The sequence below is a fragment of the Somniosus microcephalus genome, chromosome 8 (assembly GCF_052327205.1).
Source record: "Somniosus microcephalus isolate GS21.2 chromosome 8, FLI_Smic_1.0, whole genome shotgun sequence".
NCBI lineage: Eukaryota > Metazoa > Chordata > Chondrichthyes > Squaliformes > Somniosidae > Somniosus > Somniosus microcephalus.
The window spans coordinates 80042765-80060786 of record NC_140994.1 but is presented as its reverse complement, the minus strand read 5'-3'; the positions used below and the strand labels follow the sequence as shown (position 1 = coordinate 80060786).

Here is an 18022-nt window from a genome sequence, read left to right as displayed (position 1 = left end):
ATGTCCCTTTGCAGGTTTTTTATGTCCTCCTCACTACTTTCCGTCCCATCTTTGTATCATCTGCAAACTTTGATATGTTACACTCGGTCCCCTCCTCCAAATCGTTAATATAGATTGTAAAGAGTTGGGGACCCAGCACTGACCCCTGCGGAACACCACTAGTTACTGGTTGCCAATCTGAGAACGAACCATTTATCCCAACTCTCTGCTTTCTGTTAGAGAGCCAATCCTCCACCCACACCAGAATATTACCCCCAATCCCGTGATTTTTTATCTTGAGCAATAATCTTTTGTGTGGCACCTTGTCAAATGCCTTTTGGAAGTCTAAATACACTACGTCCACTGGTTCCCCTTTATCCACCCTGTATGTTACTTCCTCAAAAAACTCAAGCAAATTTGTCAAACATGACTTCCCCTTTATGAAACCATGCTGAGTTTGCCCTATTAAATTATGTTTATCCAAATGTCCTGTTACTGTCTCCTTAATAATGGACTCTAACATTTTACCAACCACAGATGTTAGGCTAACAGGTCTATAGTTTCCAGCCTTCTGCCTACTACCCTTTTTAAATAAGGGTGTTACATTAGCAGTTTTCCAATCTGCCGGGACCTTTGCTGAGTCCAGTGAGTTTTGGAAAATTATTACCAATGCATCCACAATCCCTACCGCTACTTCCCTCAAGACCCTAGGATGCAAGCCATCAGGTCCAGGGGATTTATCCGCCTTGAGTCCCATTATTTTACCAAGTACCACTTCCTTAGTGATTTTAATCGTATTTAGTTCCTCCCCCCCCTAGAGCCCCCTGTTTGTCCAGTGTTGGGATATTCTTAGTGTCCTCTACTGTAAAGACTGATACAAAATAATTGTTCAGTGTTTTTGCCATCTCCATGTTTCCCACCATTAATTTCCCGGTCTCATCCTCTAAGGGACCAACATTTACTTTAGCCACCCTTTTTCTTTTTATATAACTATAGAAACTTTTACTGTCTGTTTTTATATTTTTTGCTAATTTACTTTCATAATCTATCTTCCCTTTCTTAATCAATCTTTTAGTTATTTTTTGCTGTCTTTTAAATACTTCCCAATCTTCCATCCTCCCACTAGATTTGGCTACCTTATATGCCCTTGTTTTTAGTCGGATACTATCCTTAATTACTTTACTTAGCCACGGATGGCTATCTTTTCTTTTACACCCTTTTTTCCTCAGTGGAATATATTTTTTTGGAAGTTGTAAAATAACTCCTTAAATGTACACCACTGGTCATGTACCGTCTTACCCTTTAATCTATTTTCCCAGTCCACTCTAATTAATTCCACTCTCATACCTTCATAGTCTCCTTTATTCAAGCTCAGCACGCTTGTTTGAGATCCAACCTTCTCACCCTCTAATTGAATATGGAACTCAACCATGTTATGGTCACTCATTCCAAGGGGATCCTTTACTAGGACATTTTTAATTAATCCTGTCTCATTACACAGGACCAAATCTAAGGTTGCTTGCCCCCTGGTCAGTTCAGTTACATACTGCTCAAGAAACCCATCCCTAATACACTCAATGAACTCATCCTCAAGGCTGCTCTGCCCAATTTGATTTGTCCAGTTAATATGATAATTAAAATCCCCCATAATTATAGCTGTTCCCTTATTACAAGCCTCAACTATTTCCTGATTAATACTCCGTCCAACAGAGTTGCAACTGTTCGGAGGCCTATAGGCTACACCCACTAGTGTTTTTTCCCCCTTATTATTCCTTATCTCCTCCCAAACTGTTTCACTATCCTGCTCCTTTGACCCAATATCATTTCTCTGTATTATAGTGATTCCTTCCTTTATTAACATAGCCACCCCACCTCCTCTCCCTTCCTGCCTGTCCTTCCTGATTGTTAAATAACCTGGTATGTTTAATTCCCAGTCATAGTCACCCTGCAGCCATGTTTCTGTAATGGCCACAAGATCATACCCATATGTCATTATTTGTGCCGTTAACTCATTCATTTTGTTACGAATGCTACGTGCATTCAGATAAAGAACTTTCAAATATGTTTTGTAACACTTAGTTCCTGTTTTTTCCCTTTTTAGTACTTTACTTTTTACTCCATACCTTCTGTCCCTTCCTGACACATTCTGTTTTTTAATTCCCCCACTGCTACCTAAGTCTATGACCTTCTCTGTTGTCATTTCTATTATTTGCTCTCTAGAAACCTCCCCCCCACTAATTAGTTTAAAGCCCTCTCTACAGCCTAGCTAGTTATATGATTCGCCAGGACTCTAGTCCCAGCACTGGCCAAGTGGAGTCCGTCCCAACAGAACAGCTCCCTCCTGTCCCAGTACTGGTGCCAGTGTCCCAAGAAGCAAAACCCATTTCTCCCACACCAGTCTTTGAGCCACGCATTTAACTCTTTAAAGAGGAAGCCATGAGGTGAATTCCCCGATCCCATGCTCTGAGAGGAGCCGCACTAAAGTTGGAGAATTGGAGTGTTGCAGTCCATTTATCTGACTTTGAGCACTGCCCCCTGCTGGGAATTTACCCCCGTGCTTTTATCCCCAAGGGGAAATTAGAGGCCAATTCATTTCTGCAACAGCTGGCTTTAAAAAAAAATTCATTCATGGGATGTGGGCGTCACTGGCAAGGCCGGCATTTATTGCCCATTTCTCGTCACCCTTGAGAAGGTGGTGGTGAGCTGCCTTTTCGAACCGCTGCGGTCTGTGTGGTGCAGGTATTCCCACAGTGCTGTTAGGTATTGAGTTCTAGGATTTTGACCAGGCAACGATGAAGGAATGCAATATATGTCCAAGTTGGGATGGTGTGTGACTTGGAGGAGAACTTAGAGGAGATGGTGTTCCCAAGCTTAAAAGTAGCGTTAGTGGAAAACTGGGAGCAGGTAGCCTGCCAACCCCATTCCCACCCCAGGAATACCTGGGAAATGGTGTGTGTAAAAAAAAAAAGACAAAGTGTAATTACCGAGCTTGTGTGGTCTTTACTGTTCGCATGCTATCAGAAATGTCACGGGGAGAATTGTAAGGGTAATCACTCCTTATGTTGTCGTAAACATCTCCCATGACATTTGTTGCCCATGTTGTACACGGGGAACAAGAACACAAATAATCATAAAATCTCACAAATAATCTTATCAAAAGGGAAAGAATGGGGCCAAATGGACATGTCGATGTTTCAGTTCAAAGTAACTAAATCAGTACCTAGAAAGTTGGCTGATCTCGATGCTCTTACCTTCCACACGTCACTGGGATTTGGACCAAGTTGTGCTCTTGGAGCAGGAGGTTCCAGGGCCCCCGGAGCAGGAGGTTCCAGGGCCCCCGGAGCAGGAGGTTCCAGGGCCCCCGGAGCAGGAGGTTCCAGGGCCCCCGGAGCAGGAGGTTCCAGGGCCCCCGGAGCAGGAGGTTCCAGGGCCCCTGAATTCCAGCCCCTCCCCCAGTCAGGGCAGTATCCATCACCTGCCGCAATGAAGGAGAAAGTGGGTTTTTCCACACAGTGAATTATGATCTGGAATGCACTGCCTGAAAGGGTGGTGGTACAGATTCAGCAGTAACTTTCAAAAGGGAATTGGATAAATATTTGAAGGGGAAAAGATTGCATGGCTGTGGGGAAAGAGCAGGGGGAGTGGGACTACTTGGATAGCTCATTCAAAGAGCCGGCACAGACACAATGAAACTCCTTCTGTGCTGCATCATTCTATGATTCTAGAAACACATGAGGGAGAAAGGATATGTGATGGGGTTAGATGAAGTCGAGTGGGAGGAGGCTCATGTCGAGCACCAGTTGGGCTGAATGGCCTGTGTCTGGGCTGTACATTCTATGTAATTACTCAATCAGTTATCACACTGGTGTCAGCCTTGGCTCAGTGGGTAGCACTCTCGGCTCGGAGTCAGAGTTGTGGGTTCAAGTCCCACTCCAGGGATTTGAGCCCAAAATCTAGGCTGACACTCCAGTGAAGTACTGAGGGAGCGTTGCACTGTTGGAGGTGCCGTCTTTGGATCAGACGCTAAACGGATGCCCCGTCCGCCCCCTCGGGTGGAGGGAAAAGGAACCATGGCACTACTTTTGCAGAACAGCAGGGGAGTTCTGCCCAGTGTCCTGGCCAATATTTATCCCTCCACCAACAGCACTAAAACAAAATGATCTGCTCGTTGTCTGATTGCTGTCTGGGTGACCTTGCTGTGCACAAATTGATAGCTGCTGTGACTACCCTAAAAGAGTACTTCATTGGCTGTAAAGCACGTTGGGTCGTCCGGAGGTTGTGAAAGGCGCTATATAAATGCAAGGCTTCCTTTCACTTGGAACTATGACATTTTTCTCATTAATTATGAGCGTGCATAAATTCATATTTACACTACCTGCCTGTGCCAAGTAATATTACGCATTTATTATGTGTACAGGCCTGAATTATTGGAACATCTTCGTGAAGCTAGAGCAGAGAAGAAGAAACTCCGCAAAGCTCTCCGAGAGTTTGAAGAGCAATTTCTCAAACAAACAGGAAGGTAAGGTAGACCAGTCATCAGCTGTGAAAGAATGCATTAGTAATACATGAGCAATATTTACATCATTCAATAATAAATTTATAAATAGGAATGAGACACATTTGAGAATGTTGTTAAATTGAAAATGATCAAACAAGAGCTCAGGATTAAGCCTTAATTGCAGCCTTCCTGGGCTAGTCACTTATTAAAGAACATAAACCAAAGACCTGAATTGGGTTTTAACATTACAGATAAAAAATTGATAAATATCGCTCTATGGGTGCCAAATCATCATTGCCCACCTGCTGTATGAACAAGGGTGCAGACTTCACCATGCAGCACACGCGCCGCGCCACTCCCCGCGCACGCGCCGCGCCACTCCCCGCGCACGCGCCGCGCCACTCCCCGCGCACGCGCCGCGCCACTCCCCGCGCACGCGCCGCGCCACTCCCCGCGCACGCGCCGCGCCACTCCCCGCGCACGCGCCGCGCCACTCCCCGCGCACGCGCCGCGCCACTCCCCGCGCACGCGCCGCGCCACTCCCCGCGCACGCGCCGCGCCACTCCCCGCGCACGCGCCGCGCCACTCGCCCCGCCCGCGCCACTCCCCCCGCCCGCGCCGCGCCACTCCCCCCGCCCGCGCCGCGCCACTCCCCCCGCCCGCGCCACTCCCCCCGCCCGCGCCGCGCCACTCCCCGCGCACGCGCCGCGCCACTCCCCCCGCCCGCGCCGCGCCACTCCCCCCGCCCGCGCCGCGCCACTCCCCCCGCACGCGCCGCGCCACTCCCCCCGCACGCGCCGCGCCACTCCCCCCCGCACGCGCCGCGCCACTCCCCCCGCACGCGCCGCGCCACTCCCCCCGCACGCGCCGCGCCACTCCCCCCGCACGCGCCGCGCCACTCCCCCCGCACGCGCCGCGCCACTCCCCCCGCACGCGCCGCGCCACTCCCCCCGCACGCGCCGCGCCACTCCCCCCGCACGCGCCGCGCCACTCCCCCCGCACGCGCCGCGCCACTCCCCCCGCACGCGCCGCGCCACTCCCCCCGCACGCGCCGCGCCACTCCCCCCGCACGCGCCGCGCCACTCCCCCCGCACGCGCCGCGCCACTCCCCCCGCACGCGCCGCGCCACTCCCCCCGCACGCGCCGCGCCACTCCCCCCGCACGCGCCGCGCCACTCCCCCCGCACGCGCCGCGCCACTCCCCCCGCACGCGCCGCGCCACTCCCCCCGCACGCGCCGCGCCACTCCCCCCGCACGCGCCGCGCCACTCCCCCCGCACGCGCCGCGCCACTCCCCCCGCACGCGCCGCGCCACTCCCCCCGCACGCGCCGCGCCACTCCCCCCCGCACGCGCCGCGCCACTCCCCCCGCACGCGCCGCGCCACCCCCCCCGGCACGCGCCGCGCCACTCCCCCCCCGCACGCGCCGCGCCACTCCCCCCGCACGCGCCGCGCCACTCCCCCCGCACGCGCCGCGCCACTCCCCCCGCACGCGCCGCGCCACTCCCCCCGCACGCGCCGCGCCACTCCCCCCGCACGCGCCGCGCCACTCCCCCCCGCACGCGCCGCGCCACTCCCCCCACACGCGCCGCGCCACTCCCCACACCCACTGTAGTGGCGCTTCTTAGTTTCCAAACAGGCAGCCACTGAGCTGTGGGGCTTTTAACAACGAGTAGACGCGTGTCGAAATAAAACGTTCCCAAACGTAGCTTTGTCTTTTAAACTGTTTACTATAACACTTTACGAACAGAATTACAAAGCAAACACGTATAAACGAACACGGTCAAAAACTGTATTGCTCCAAACCTCTCAACTTCTGCCTCCTTCAGCCACGTGGAGTTTAAACTGTAAAATGGCTGCATACCATGTGTGGCTTAGGGACTGTACCATTGTGGCAAGAATGAAGGGGGTGTCTCGGACTATACTACTGGAGCAAGAAAATAGGGGGTTTCTTAATACAATAAGTCAATCAGGTAAATTAACTGTATTATGCTATTTAACCAATATTTTAAAGTATTTTCTTAAGCTTTTATGGCTCTTACATTCCGGCCCCAAATTGACTAGGCACATGAAGCGTATCAATTACTCAAACATTAAGAGTCATAAACTAATGAGTTCAACATATTTACAATATAAGTGTCCACTTTTTTCATTCAGGAGCTTTTCACGCTGCTTCTTGTAGCAGGCAGAGCTTTGTGATCGGTCTTTCCAGGGTACTGGTCTTGGTTTGCAAACAAACGCGACGAACGACGCCTCTGGAGTCTGGCATGGTCTTAATTATTTTTCCCATCAACCAAGAATTTCTAGGGGCTGAATCATCCACAATTAAGACAATGTCTCCGACAATGAAGTTCCTCTTTATTTTGGACCATTTTTGACGCTCCTGTAGCAGAGGTAAGTATTCTCTTGTCCATCTGGTCCAGAAAAGGTCTGACATATACTGAACTTGCCTCCACTTCCGACGGGCATACAGATCTTCCTTTTTGAAGACTCCCGGGGGCATGGCTGGCTGTGTTTTCAACAACAACAGGTGGTTCGGAGTCAGGGCTTCGAGGTCATTGGGATCATCTGATGTCTTAGTTATCGGTCGGTCATTAATGATGGCTTCGACCTCGCACAGAACGGTTTGGAGTCCCTCGTCGTCGAGCGCTTGCTGCTTCAGTAAAGAACTGAGTAGTTTTCTTACGGTGCGTATCTGTCTTTCCCAGACACCTCCATGGTGGGATGCAGCCGGAGGATTGAAGATCCACTTAATTCCTGTTTGCATCATGGCTTCCTGTATTTTAAGCCGATTCCGACCTTCAATAGCTTCCCGTAGTTCTCTCTCCGCTCCGACGAAATTAGTGCCATTATCAGAACGCATAATGGACACCTGACCTCTTCTACAGACAAAGCGCCGCAAGGCGTTAATAGAGGAATCAGTGTCAAGCGTGTGTGCCACCTCAATATGAACTGCTCTGATGGTCAAACAAGTGAAAAGCGGACCATATCTCTTGACAAGGCTCCGTCCTCGCTTCACCTCGAAAGGCCCGAAATAGTTCACCCCTACGTTTGTAAATGGAGGCTTGTCTGGTAACAAACGGTCTTCAGGCAGGTCTGCCATTTTCTGCTCCCCAGCTCCAGCGTGTAACCGTCTGCAAACAATGCATTCAAAGAGTATTTTTCTTATTACAGAATTAGCTCCTGGAATCCAGTATCTTTGTCTTAGCTTCGCAAGCACGTGATTCCTCCCACTGTGTCCAATACTCTGGTGTATATGCTGAAGAATGAGAGTAGCAACCCGGAGGTCCTTAGAAAGGATAGCAGGATGCTTGGCCTCCTCTGGCATAGCAGATTTGTTTAGTCTCCCTCCCACCCTCAGTACTCCATCTTGCAGTGTAGGATCCAGCTTGTAGATATGACTACCTTTCTTGATTGGAGTATTTCGCTGTGGTAAACCACTGTTTGTATTCCACTGTGTACATGCCTGGACATGCCTCGGCTGACTCCTCCCACAAGTCCTAGTATAAAGGTGACTGCTCCCCAGCCCCTTTGTATTTCTGGACCGGTCGACCACTTGAGGCAGACCTTCATTCTTTTGTTAATAAAAGCCTTTAGTTACTCTCTTAACTCTCAGTCTTTTATGAGTAATTGATAGCGCATCAATTTTATTAACAAAATTTTTATAATGGAGAAGATCCTCACACCAGCATGCCTGGACTTAGATCATCGGGAGGCGGACTCATCCACCAAGTTTACTCACTGGCTTAAGTGTTTCGAAAAATTCCTGACCGCCTCCGCAGCAATCAAATCGGACGAGGACAAACTGGATGTCCTGACCTCCAAAGTGAACCACCGAGTGTACTCGGTCATCCAAGACGCGACCTCTTACGCGGACGCTATCAAGCTCCTCAAGGACCAGTACACGCGCCCAGTGAACGAAGTGTACGCCAGGCACCTTCTGGGGAGTCGTAAACAACAACCTGGGGAATCGACCGTGGAATACCTTCAGGCACTGTCTGTGCTTGGCCGGGCCTGTGGTTGTAAGGATGCAAAGGCCGCCGTGTACACAGAGGAACTTACCCGGGACGCTTTTGTAGCGGGCCACAGATCCAATTACACCCGACAGCGACTGTTGGAGCAGAGTGACCTCGACCTCAACAAGGCCTCTGAACTCGCACTATCATTGGATGCAGCCTACCGGGGCATGGATGCCTACTCCTCTGCACCGTGGACGCCGCGGGGAATGACAGCCTGGGACACGGTAGGACCGCCTCATAGCGCCGTGCCACCCCAGCCACACCCCAGCAACGGCCCAACTACCGCAGCAGTGTCCCAAGGCCAGACAGCAGTGCCCCAAGGCCAGAAATGCTACTTCTGTGGCCAGGCAAAACACCCCAGAGCGCGCTGCCCGGCGAAAAACGCGATCCGCTCGGGCTGCGGGAAGAAGGGACACTACGCTAACGTCTGCAGGGCCAAAGCCACCCCGAACCCCAGCAGCGCCGCGTGTGGGCCATGCGGGCCGCCATCTTGGGCCTCCCCGGCCATGTGCGAACCACCGGTACAGCAGCCTTTTTGGACGCCTCCAGCCACATGGGGATCATGGACGCCGCCATCTTGGACGACAGCCGGAACGCAGCAGGCCCCCAACACCACCTCATCTGATACCCGCAGCGACACACTGACCCCTACGCTGGCATCCGTTACACTGGACCAAGCGAGACTGCACCAGCTGGCCAGCTCCACAATGGACATTAAGGTAAATGGCCACGATACAATCTGCCTTTTTGACTCTGGGAGCACGGAGAGCTTCATCCACCCCGACACGGTGCGGCGTTGCTCTCTCCCAGTCCTGCCTGCGCACCAGCGGATTTCTATGGCCTCCGAGTCCCAGTCGGCGGACATCGGCAGCTACTGCGTAGTGACACTCGTAGTACACGGTCCCGTCTACGATCATTTTAAACTTCTGGTCCTGCCCGACCTCTGCGCTGCCGTCCTGCTGGGGTTAGATTTTCAGTGCCACCTTAAAAGTGTTACGATGGCGTACGGTGGACCCCTACCCACACTCACAGTCCGCAGCCAGCAGCTCCCAAATTGCCCGCCGCGCACCAGGTGCAACCTCTCCACACTCAGAGTCACCCCCCCCCCCCCCCATTGTTTGCTAACCTCACCCCCGACTGTAAGCCCATCGCCACAAAGAGCAGGCGATACAGTGCCGGGGACAGGGTTTTCATTAAAACCGAAGTGGAGCGGCTCCTGAAGGAAGGGATTATTGAGGGCAGCACCAGCCCCTGGCGAGCCCAGGTTGTGGTCGTTAAGACCGGCGAGAAGCAGCGCCTGGTCATCGACTACAGCCAGACAATAAATCGCTACACCCTGCTGGACGCCTACCCACTCCCCCGCATAGCTGATATGGTCAACCAGATCGCGCAGTACTGCGTCTTCTCGACCATTGACCTGAAATCAGCGTACCACCAGCTCCCTATCCGCCCTGAGGACCGCCAGTATACTGCCTTCGAGGCAAACGGCCGCCTCTATCACTTCCTTAGGGTTCCCTTTGGCGTCACCAACGGGGTCTCCGTCTTCCAAAGGGAGATGGACCGGATGGTAGATCAAAATGCGTTGCAGGCCACTTTCCCATATCTGGACAATGTGACCATCTGCAGCCGTGACTTGCAGGACCATGACGCAAACCTCAAAAAATTCCTCCGCACCGCCCAACTCCTGAACCTGACATATAACAAGGAGAAGTGCATATTCCGCACAAACCGCCTCGCCATCCTTGGCTGTGTTGTGGAACACGGAGTCATCGGCCCCGACCCCGACCGGATGCGTCCCCTTATGGAACCCCCACTGCCTCAAGGCCCTGAAGAGGTGCCTAGGGTTTTTCTCCTATTATGCCCAGTGGGTCCCCTACTATGCGGACAAGGCCCATCCGCTGATCAAGTCCACCTCTTTTCCCTTGACGGCAGAGGCCCGCTTAGCCTTCCACCGTATCAAGGAAGACATTGCCAAAGCCACCATGCACGCAGTGGACGAATCCATCCCCTTCCAGGTGGAAAGCGACGCGTCCGACTTTGCCCTGGCCGCTACCCTCAATCAGGCGGGGAGACCCGTGGCCTTCTTTTCACGAACCCTCCAAGGCCCGGAGACCAGACACTCCGCTGTTGAGAAGGAGGCCCAGGCGATTGTGGAGGCTGTGCGTCATTGGAGGCACTACCTGGCCGGAAAATGATTTACCCTGCTCACTGACCAACGTTCAGTTGCTTTCATGTTTAACAACAAGCAGAGGGGCAAAATCAAAAATGACAAGATCTTGAGGTGGAGAATCGAACTTTCCACCTACAATTACGAGATCTTGTACCGGCCTGGGAAGCTCAATGAGCCCCCGGATGCGCTATCGCGTGGCACCTGCGCCAGCGCGCAGATCGATAGACTGCGGGCCCTCCACAATGACCTCTGCCACCCGGGGGTCACCAGGTTCTTCCACTTCATCAAGGCCCGCAACCTGCCTTACTCTATTGAGGAGGTCAGGACCATGACCAGGAACTGCCAAGTCTGCGCTGAGTGCAAACCGCACTTTTATAGACCAGACAGGGCCCACCTGATAAAAGCCACTCGCCCCTTCGAGCGCCTGAGCTTTGATTTTAAAGGGCCTCTCCCCTCCTCCGACCGCAATGTGTACTTCCTCAATATTATTGATGAGTACTCCCGTTTCCCGTTCGCCATCCCCTGCCCGGACATGACCAGTGCCACGGTCATTAAATGTCTGAACGACCTCTTCACCCTGTTCGGTTTCCCCAGCTATATCCATAGCGACCGGGGCTCATCGTTTATGAGCGACGAACTCCGTCAGTACCTGCTAACTAGGGGTATTGCCACAAGCAGGACCACCAGTTACAACCCCCGGGGGAACGGACAGGTGGAAAGAGAAAATGCGACAGTTTGGAAGGCCGCCCTGCTAGCCTTAAAGTCTAGGGGCCTTCCAACCTCCCGCTGGCAGGATGTGCTCCCCGATGCGCTCCACTCTATTCGGTCACTGCTCTGCACTGCCACTAACGCCACCCCTCATGAGAAAATGTTTGTCTTCCCAAGGAAGTCCACATCGGGGACATCGCTACCGCCATGGCTGACGTCCCCAGGGCCGGTCCTACTGAGAAGGCACGTGAGGACCCATAAAACGGACCCCCTGGTCGAGCGGGTCGACCTCCTCCACGCCAACCCCCAGTATGCTTACATTGCATACCCGGACGGGCGGGAGGACACAGTCTCCATAAGAGACCTTGCACCCTCGGGGGCCGCAGTAACCCACTACTCACTACCACCCCCCCCCCCCCACGATCCGATATCCAGCCCCAGCAGACGGCAGGCCTGGGCCCAGCGACCCGCTCGACATTTACGAGGACGACACGCCTGTGCCACAGCCTACGCGGGACTCGACGCCGGAAGCTCCACTACCCCTGCCGTCGCCACGCCGATCACAGCGACAGACAAGACCTCCGGAGAGACTCCAATACACTAACTTTTAATACACTTCACCCCGCCGGACTCAATTTTAAACAAGGGGTGAATGTGGTAAACCACTGTTTGTATTCCACTGTGTACATGCCTGGACATGCCTCGGCTGACTCCTCCCACAAGTTCTAGTATAAAGGTGACTGCTCCCCAGCCCCTTTGTATTTCTGGACCGGTCGACCACTCGAGGCAGACCTTCATTCTTTTGTTAATAAAAGCCTTTAGTTACTCTCTTAACTCTCAGTCTTTTATGAGTAATTGATAGCGCATCATTCGCTGTAAAGCTTCGATTTCTTCTGGGTATCTTTGTCTTTGACTGAAGCAAACTATCTCCATCTCAGCCTTGGCCAAATCCTCCACGGTCAATGAATTCTTACCCAATGTGGTCTTGTGCTGATGCATATACTGCTGTAGAAGCATTCTCTGCTTATCGGGGTTACTTTCAGACTGACTGATAGTGGCTCGGTACTCTTTTCTCTTACCGCTCAGGTGTAGCAGCAACTCTTTCAACCTTAGAAACCATGCAACTGCTTTCCTCAACTGGTGCCATCCTGAGAAATGGTTAACAAGCTTGTTCACTGTGTCAAAGTTCTCTTTCGTAGTTATGAGATTTACTGTGACTGATCTCTTGACTTCGACGTCGTCTTCAGCAATCTGACTTGGCATATCTGGTCTTTCTGGCCATGATCTCTCTGTTTCCAGCAGATAACTTGGGCCTTGTATCCAAGTTTCACTCCTCATGAAGTTTTCAGCCTTCAATCCCTGTGAGGCTTGATCTGCTGGGTTTAATGAGGTGTTTACATACCTCCATTGAGATGGTTGTGTAGCTTCTCTAATGGATGAGATTCTGTTTGCTACGAAGGTCTTGAAGCGTATCTTCTCATTCTCTATATACTTCAGCACCGTCGTGCTATCCGTCCAGAAGACAGATTCTTCTAGTGGGAGCTGTAACTCTTTCCGCATCGCCTGGTCAACTTTAACTGCAACAACCGCTGCCGTCAACTCCAGTCTCGGGATGGTGACCTGCTTCAGCGGAGCCACCCTGGATTTCCCCATGAGGAAGGCACAATGTTTCTGGCCCTGTTGATTTGTCAGCAAGAGGTAAGTAGCCGTGCCATAGCCGTCCTCACTGGCGTCCGAGAAATGATGTAGTTGAGCCGTCTTTGTAACTCCAAAACTCACGGGCTTGATGCATCTACTGACGTTGAAGCTAGAAAGTTGTTGCAAATCTGTCAACCATCTGTGCCATCTCTGAGCTTGACCTTCTGGGATATCTTCATCCCATCCTCTCTTGTCTCTACACAGCTCTCGTAGCATCAGCTTCACCAGCAGAATGAGTGGTGCCAGGAATCCAAGAGGGTCGTAGATGGAACTGACCACGAAGAGAATCCCTCGTCTTGTGGATGGTCTTTCGTTCACCATTATCCTGAAGTTGAACGTGTCTGACTCAATGTACCATTGTACACCAAGAGCTCTCTCTAGGAAGGACATCGTGGCTCAGGTCCAGATCTTTGACTTCAGTGGCTCTTTCCTTTTCTGGGATAGACGCTAGAACTGCTCTGCTGTTGCTTATCCACTTAGTCAGATGGAATCCTCCATTCGAACACAGAGTTCTAAGGTCTCTTGACAGTGCGATGGCATCGTCTTCTGTTGACACGGACTTCAGACAGTCATCGACATAAAAGTTTCTGAAGATTGTCTCCACAGCCTCTGATGGTGCTTTGCCTTTGCCATCTTCTGCAGTTTTTCTGAGAGCGTAGCTTGCACAGCTGGGAGATGATGTGGCTCCGAACAAGTGTACAGCCATTCTACATTCCACCATCGCTTGACTAACGTCGCCATCTGGCCACCAAAGGAAACGCAGGAGATCAGCATCTTCATCAGGGATTCTGACTTGGTAGAACATTGATTCTATGTCTGCCATCATGGCAACGAGCTCTTGTCTAAATCTAGTCAAGACGCCAATGAGGGTATTAGTAAGATCAGGACCTTGAAGCAGCTGGTCGTTCAGTGAAGTTCCTCTGAATGAGGCAGCGCAGTCAAACACTACATGGATCTTTTTCTTCTTTGGGTGATACACACCGTGATGAGGAATGTACCAGACCCTTCCATCGTCTCTGTTCAACTGTTCCTCGGGCACTTTTACAGCATAGCCTTTCGCTATGATGTTTCTCATGAAGCCTTTGTAGTCTTCGTGAAAGTCAGCTTTCTCTTTAGACTGATGGCGCGTTGCTCTGCTATGCAGCGATTGTTCGGCATCTTCGCGGTCTGTCTTCTCAGTGGCAAACCAATGTGATAGTGGCCATCGATGAACTGTGTAGACCTTGTCATCAAATCCATGAACTGATGGTCTTCTTGTGACATCTCTGTCTTTTCCTCGCAGCTGCGTTCCGAAAAGTCTGCGTTGAACTGCTGTATCAACAGCTCTTCAATGCTTGCGATAGAGATGCGATTAACTGTGACATTTTGTCGTTCCTCCTTGTTCGACTTGTTGCCATCATCTCTCCTTAATGGTCCATTGACTACCCATCCAAGGGCTGTCCTGACGGCGTAGGGTCCGTCATCCTTGCTGTTTATCACCTGCCATGGCGCCATAGTTTTGTAGGCATTGGTTCCAATTAATAGGCCAATTTCTGCTTCAATGTATGGGAGACGCACCTTTTCTAGGTAAGGCCATCTATCCACATCCTTCTGCAGGGCTAAGTTCCCTATTCTAACAGGAATCTCCCTCTGTGTGAAAACATTAGGCAGGTCTATGAAGTCCTTCTCTTCAAGTCCACACACTTCTAGGTCTGACAGGATATAACTTTGCATTGACTTCTCATGACCCATGGTGCGTAATAGGATTTCTGTTCTTCTGCCTCTAACATTCAGCTGTCGCATGAGTGATTCTGTGCAGAACGTTGCTGAACTACCTGGATCCATGAAGGCGTAAGTCTCCACAAGCTTCTCACTCCTCTTAGGCTTGATCTTTACTGGTACGATGGCAAGAATACAATCACTGTCACCGGCCCCAGTGAGTCCACAAGTCTCTGGTTCTAGCGACACCAGAGCACTTGAAACAACCTTCTCGGTATTGTTTTCTTCACTCTTCTTAGAGACTTGTTCTTCTTTATGGATATGCAGCAGACTGGGATGTTTCCGAGTGCACTCTCTGCATGTTGTTCTTTGCTTACAGTTTCTACTCAGGTGCCCCTGAGAGAGACATCCAAAACATAGGCCGTTGTACTTCAGGAATTCGATTCTGTCCTTATGTGGCTGTGCTTTGATGTCGCTGCAGAAATCCAATGTATGATTCTTCTGGCAGAATAAGCATGGCTTCTGAAAGGCATTAGCAGGTGTCACTGTGCTGCTCTTCTTGGGAGATGAGTTCTGGGGCCTTTCTTCCTCGGCCTGAGTGACGATAGTTGCAAAGCTGCTTCCCCTGGAACCACCTTTCCTGAAAGTCTTTGATTCAACAGGCTTGGCTTTCACTCTTCCATCGGTGGTCGGGCTGGCGTCCTGGATGTTTCCAAACAATGGGCCCCTAGCAATTTTAGCCTGTTTGTCTATGAAATTCACTAAGTCTGCAAACCTGGCTCTACTTTTCCGTCTCTCCATTATCTCAAAGGCTGTTCTTCTCCATTGTTCTCTCATCCTGTAAGGAAGCTTAGAGATGATGATTCTCATAGTCGTAGGATTGTCCATCTCTTCCATGAATTCAACATCCTCCATGGTGTTGCGACATCCTATGAGGAAAAGAACATATGCGTTCAATGCCTCTCCATCCTCCGATCTGATCTGTGGCCACTTGGTAGCCTTTTCAATATATGCAGTGGCTATCTTCAGCTCGTTAACATAGTGCTCCTGCAGCAACTTCCTGGCTTCTATGTATCCCCGGTCCGGTCTCATGTGTTCACAGCTTCTGACCAGGTCTTGTGGTTTACCACTGGTGTACTGTCCCAGGTAGTACAACTTATCACTGCTGCTCTCTGTTTTGGAGTCAATGGCTTGTTCAAAGGATCTGATGAAGGGCTTATACTTGAGTGGGTCGCCTTGGAACACTGGTATGTCTCTTTGAGGGAGTCGAAACAGATTCTGTTGTTTTACAAGCATCTCTGTAATTTCGTTCTGACGTTGCATCACTCGGTATAGGCTTCTCCCTGTGTCTTCAGGCCTCTGGTGGTCATCAGCAGGGTCTAGTCTAGACCGTCTGACGTCTGGGGTAGCATCACGTGCTCCTGTTAGTGGAGAGGCCACTCTTCCATGCTGTAATGCCAGGGGATTGCCTTCGGACTCTCTTGTAACTCTTGAAGGTGCCCTGGATCCAACTCTATGTGACAACATTGACTGGCAGTATTCGCTCCCGCCGTCCCGTGAGCCTTCATAATCTTCATACGCACTCAACCTGGCGTCTGAGACCGCGATAGCTGTTTTTATCTCCAGCTGTTCTTTCTTTGCCTGCACCTGGGCCTGCACTTGGGCCTGCAGTTGGGCCTGTTGGGCCTGCAGTTGGGCCTCTTGGACCTGCAGTTGGGCCTCTTCCCGTTCAAGAGCTTGCTTCTCCGCTAAAGATGCTGCGCGCGCCATCAACGCCGCCCGTTCAACCTCCTCTCTCATGCGTCGCGACGAGCTTGTGGTAGAAGCGACTGACCTGCGTCCAGAAACAGAGCTACCTTCTTTTCGATTTTTGCTCGGTCTGGCGGAAGTCTCTGAAATGCTATCGTCCGGTCTGACTTCATCGTCAACTTTATCTTTCTCTGCTGTATCAGCATCTTGACGAATCTTTAACATCCACTGTTCTGTGGCCTTGATATAGTCCTTAATGCTGGTTGATTTAAGATCAAACCAGTTGTGCTGATCAGCGTTTCCCTCTTCTTCAGACAGAAGTGCTAATACATCTTCATTGAGTACATTAAATTCTTCATGCAGCTTGGAGAAATCGTAATACATTATGTCTTCAGCTTTCTTAATATTAGCATTATCTTCCATGAGACGATCAATTATCTTCATTTTTCCAGTTATCTGAGCTAATTTAGCCTTCCTTGCACCTATGCTTCTATGTAACTTCTCTTCCATTGCCTTTGGGGGGAGCTTTATTTCCCTCTTTTGGCCAGCAATCCTTCTGGCTGGGGGAAGCTCCTGGCTCCGTAAGGCCTCGGCCATTTTACCCGCAGCTCTTATTTAGCTTCTCAATAGAATGAACAAAGCAAGTAACAGTCACTGTACCTTCACTTTCTTATATTGTCGTCTGGCTCCGTGACCATTCATGTATACGTTCGCCGACGATTCTGTCCTTTCCTTCTTAGGGAGCTAGTTTTTGACTAATGTAGTGGCGCTTCTTAGTTTCCAAACAGGCAGCCACTGAGCTGTGGGGCTTTTAACAACGAGTAAATGCGTGTCGAAATAAAACGTTCCCAAACGTAGCTTTGTCTTTTAAACTGTTTACTATAACACTTTACGAACAGAATTACAAAGCAAACACGTATAAACGAACACGGTCAAAAACTGTATTGCTCCAAACCTCACAACTTCTGCCTCCTTCAGCCACGTGGAGTTTAAACTGTAAAATGGCTGCATACCATGTGTGGCTTAGGGACTGTACCATTGTGGCAAGAATGAAGGGGGTGTCTCGGACTATACTACTGGAGCAAGAAAATAGGGGGTTTCTTAATACAATAAGTCAATCAGGTAAATTAACTGTATTATGCTATTTAACCAATATTTTAAAGTATTTTCTTAAGCTTTTATGGCTCTTACACACACACTGCACCACTCCCGCCACACACACTGCACCACTCCCGCCACACACACTGCACCACTCCCGCCACACACACTGCACCACTCCCCACACGCACTGCACCACTCCCCCCACACACTGCACCACTCCCCACACACACTGCACCACTCCCCACACACTGCACCACTCCCCACACGCACTGCACCACTCCCCACACACTGCACCACTCCCCACAGGCACTGCACCACTCCCCACACGCACTGCACCACTCCCCACACACTGCACCACTCCCCACACACACTGCACCACTCCCGCCACACGCACTGCACCACTCC

General features: G+C 51.2%; 1 protein-coding gene across 1 annotated transcript in view; it reads left to right on the top strand.

Annotated features, from left to right (window-relative positions):
* fam13c (family with sequence similarity 13 member C) overlaps positions 1-18022 on the top strand; it is an 86105-nt gene that overhangs the window by 59375 nt on the left and 8708 nt on the right. The window contains exon 10 of the mRNA XM_085994912.1: positions 4397-4498. Coding sequence (XP_085851038.1) covers positions 4397-4498 — 102 coding nt within the window. The remainder of the gene's footprint in view (positions 1-4396; positions 4499-18022) is intronic.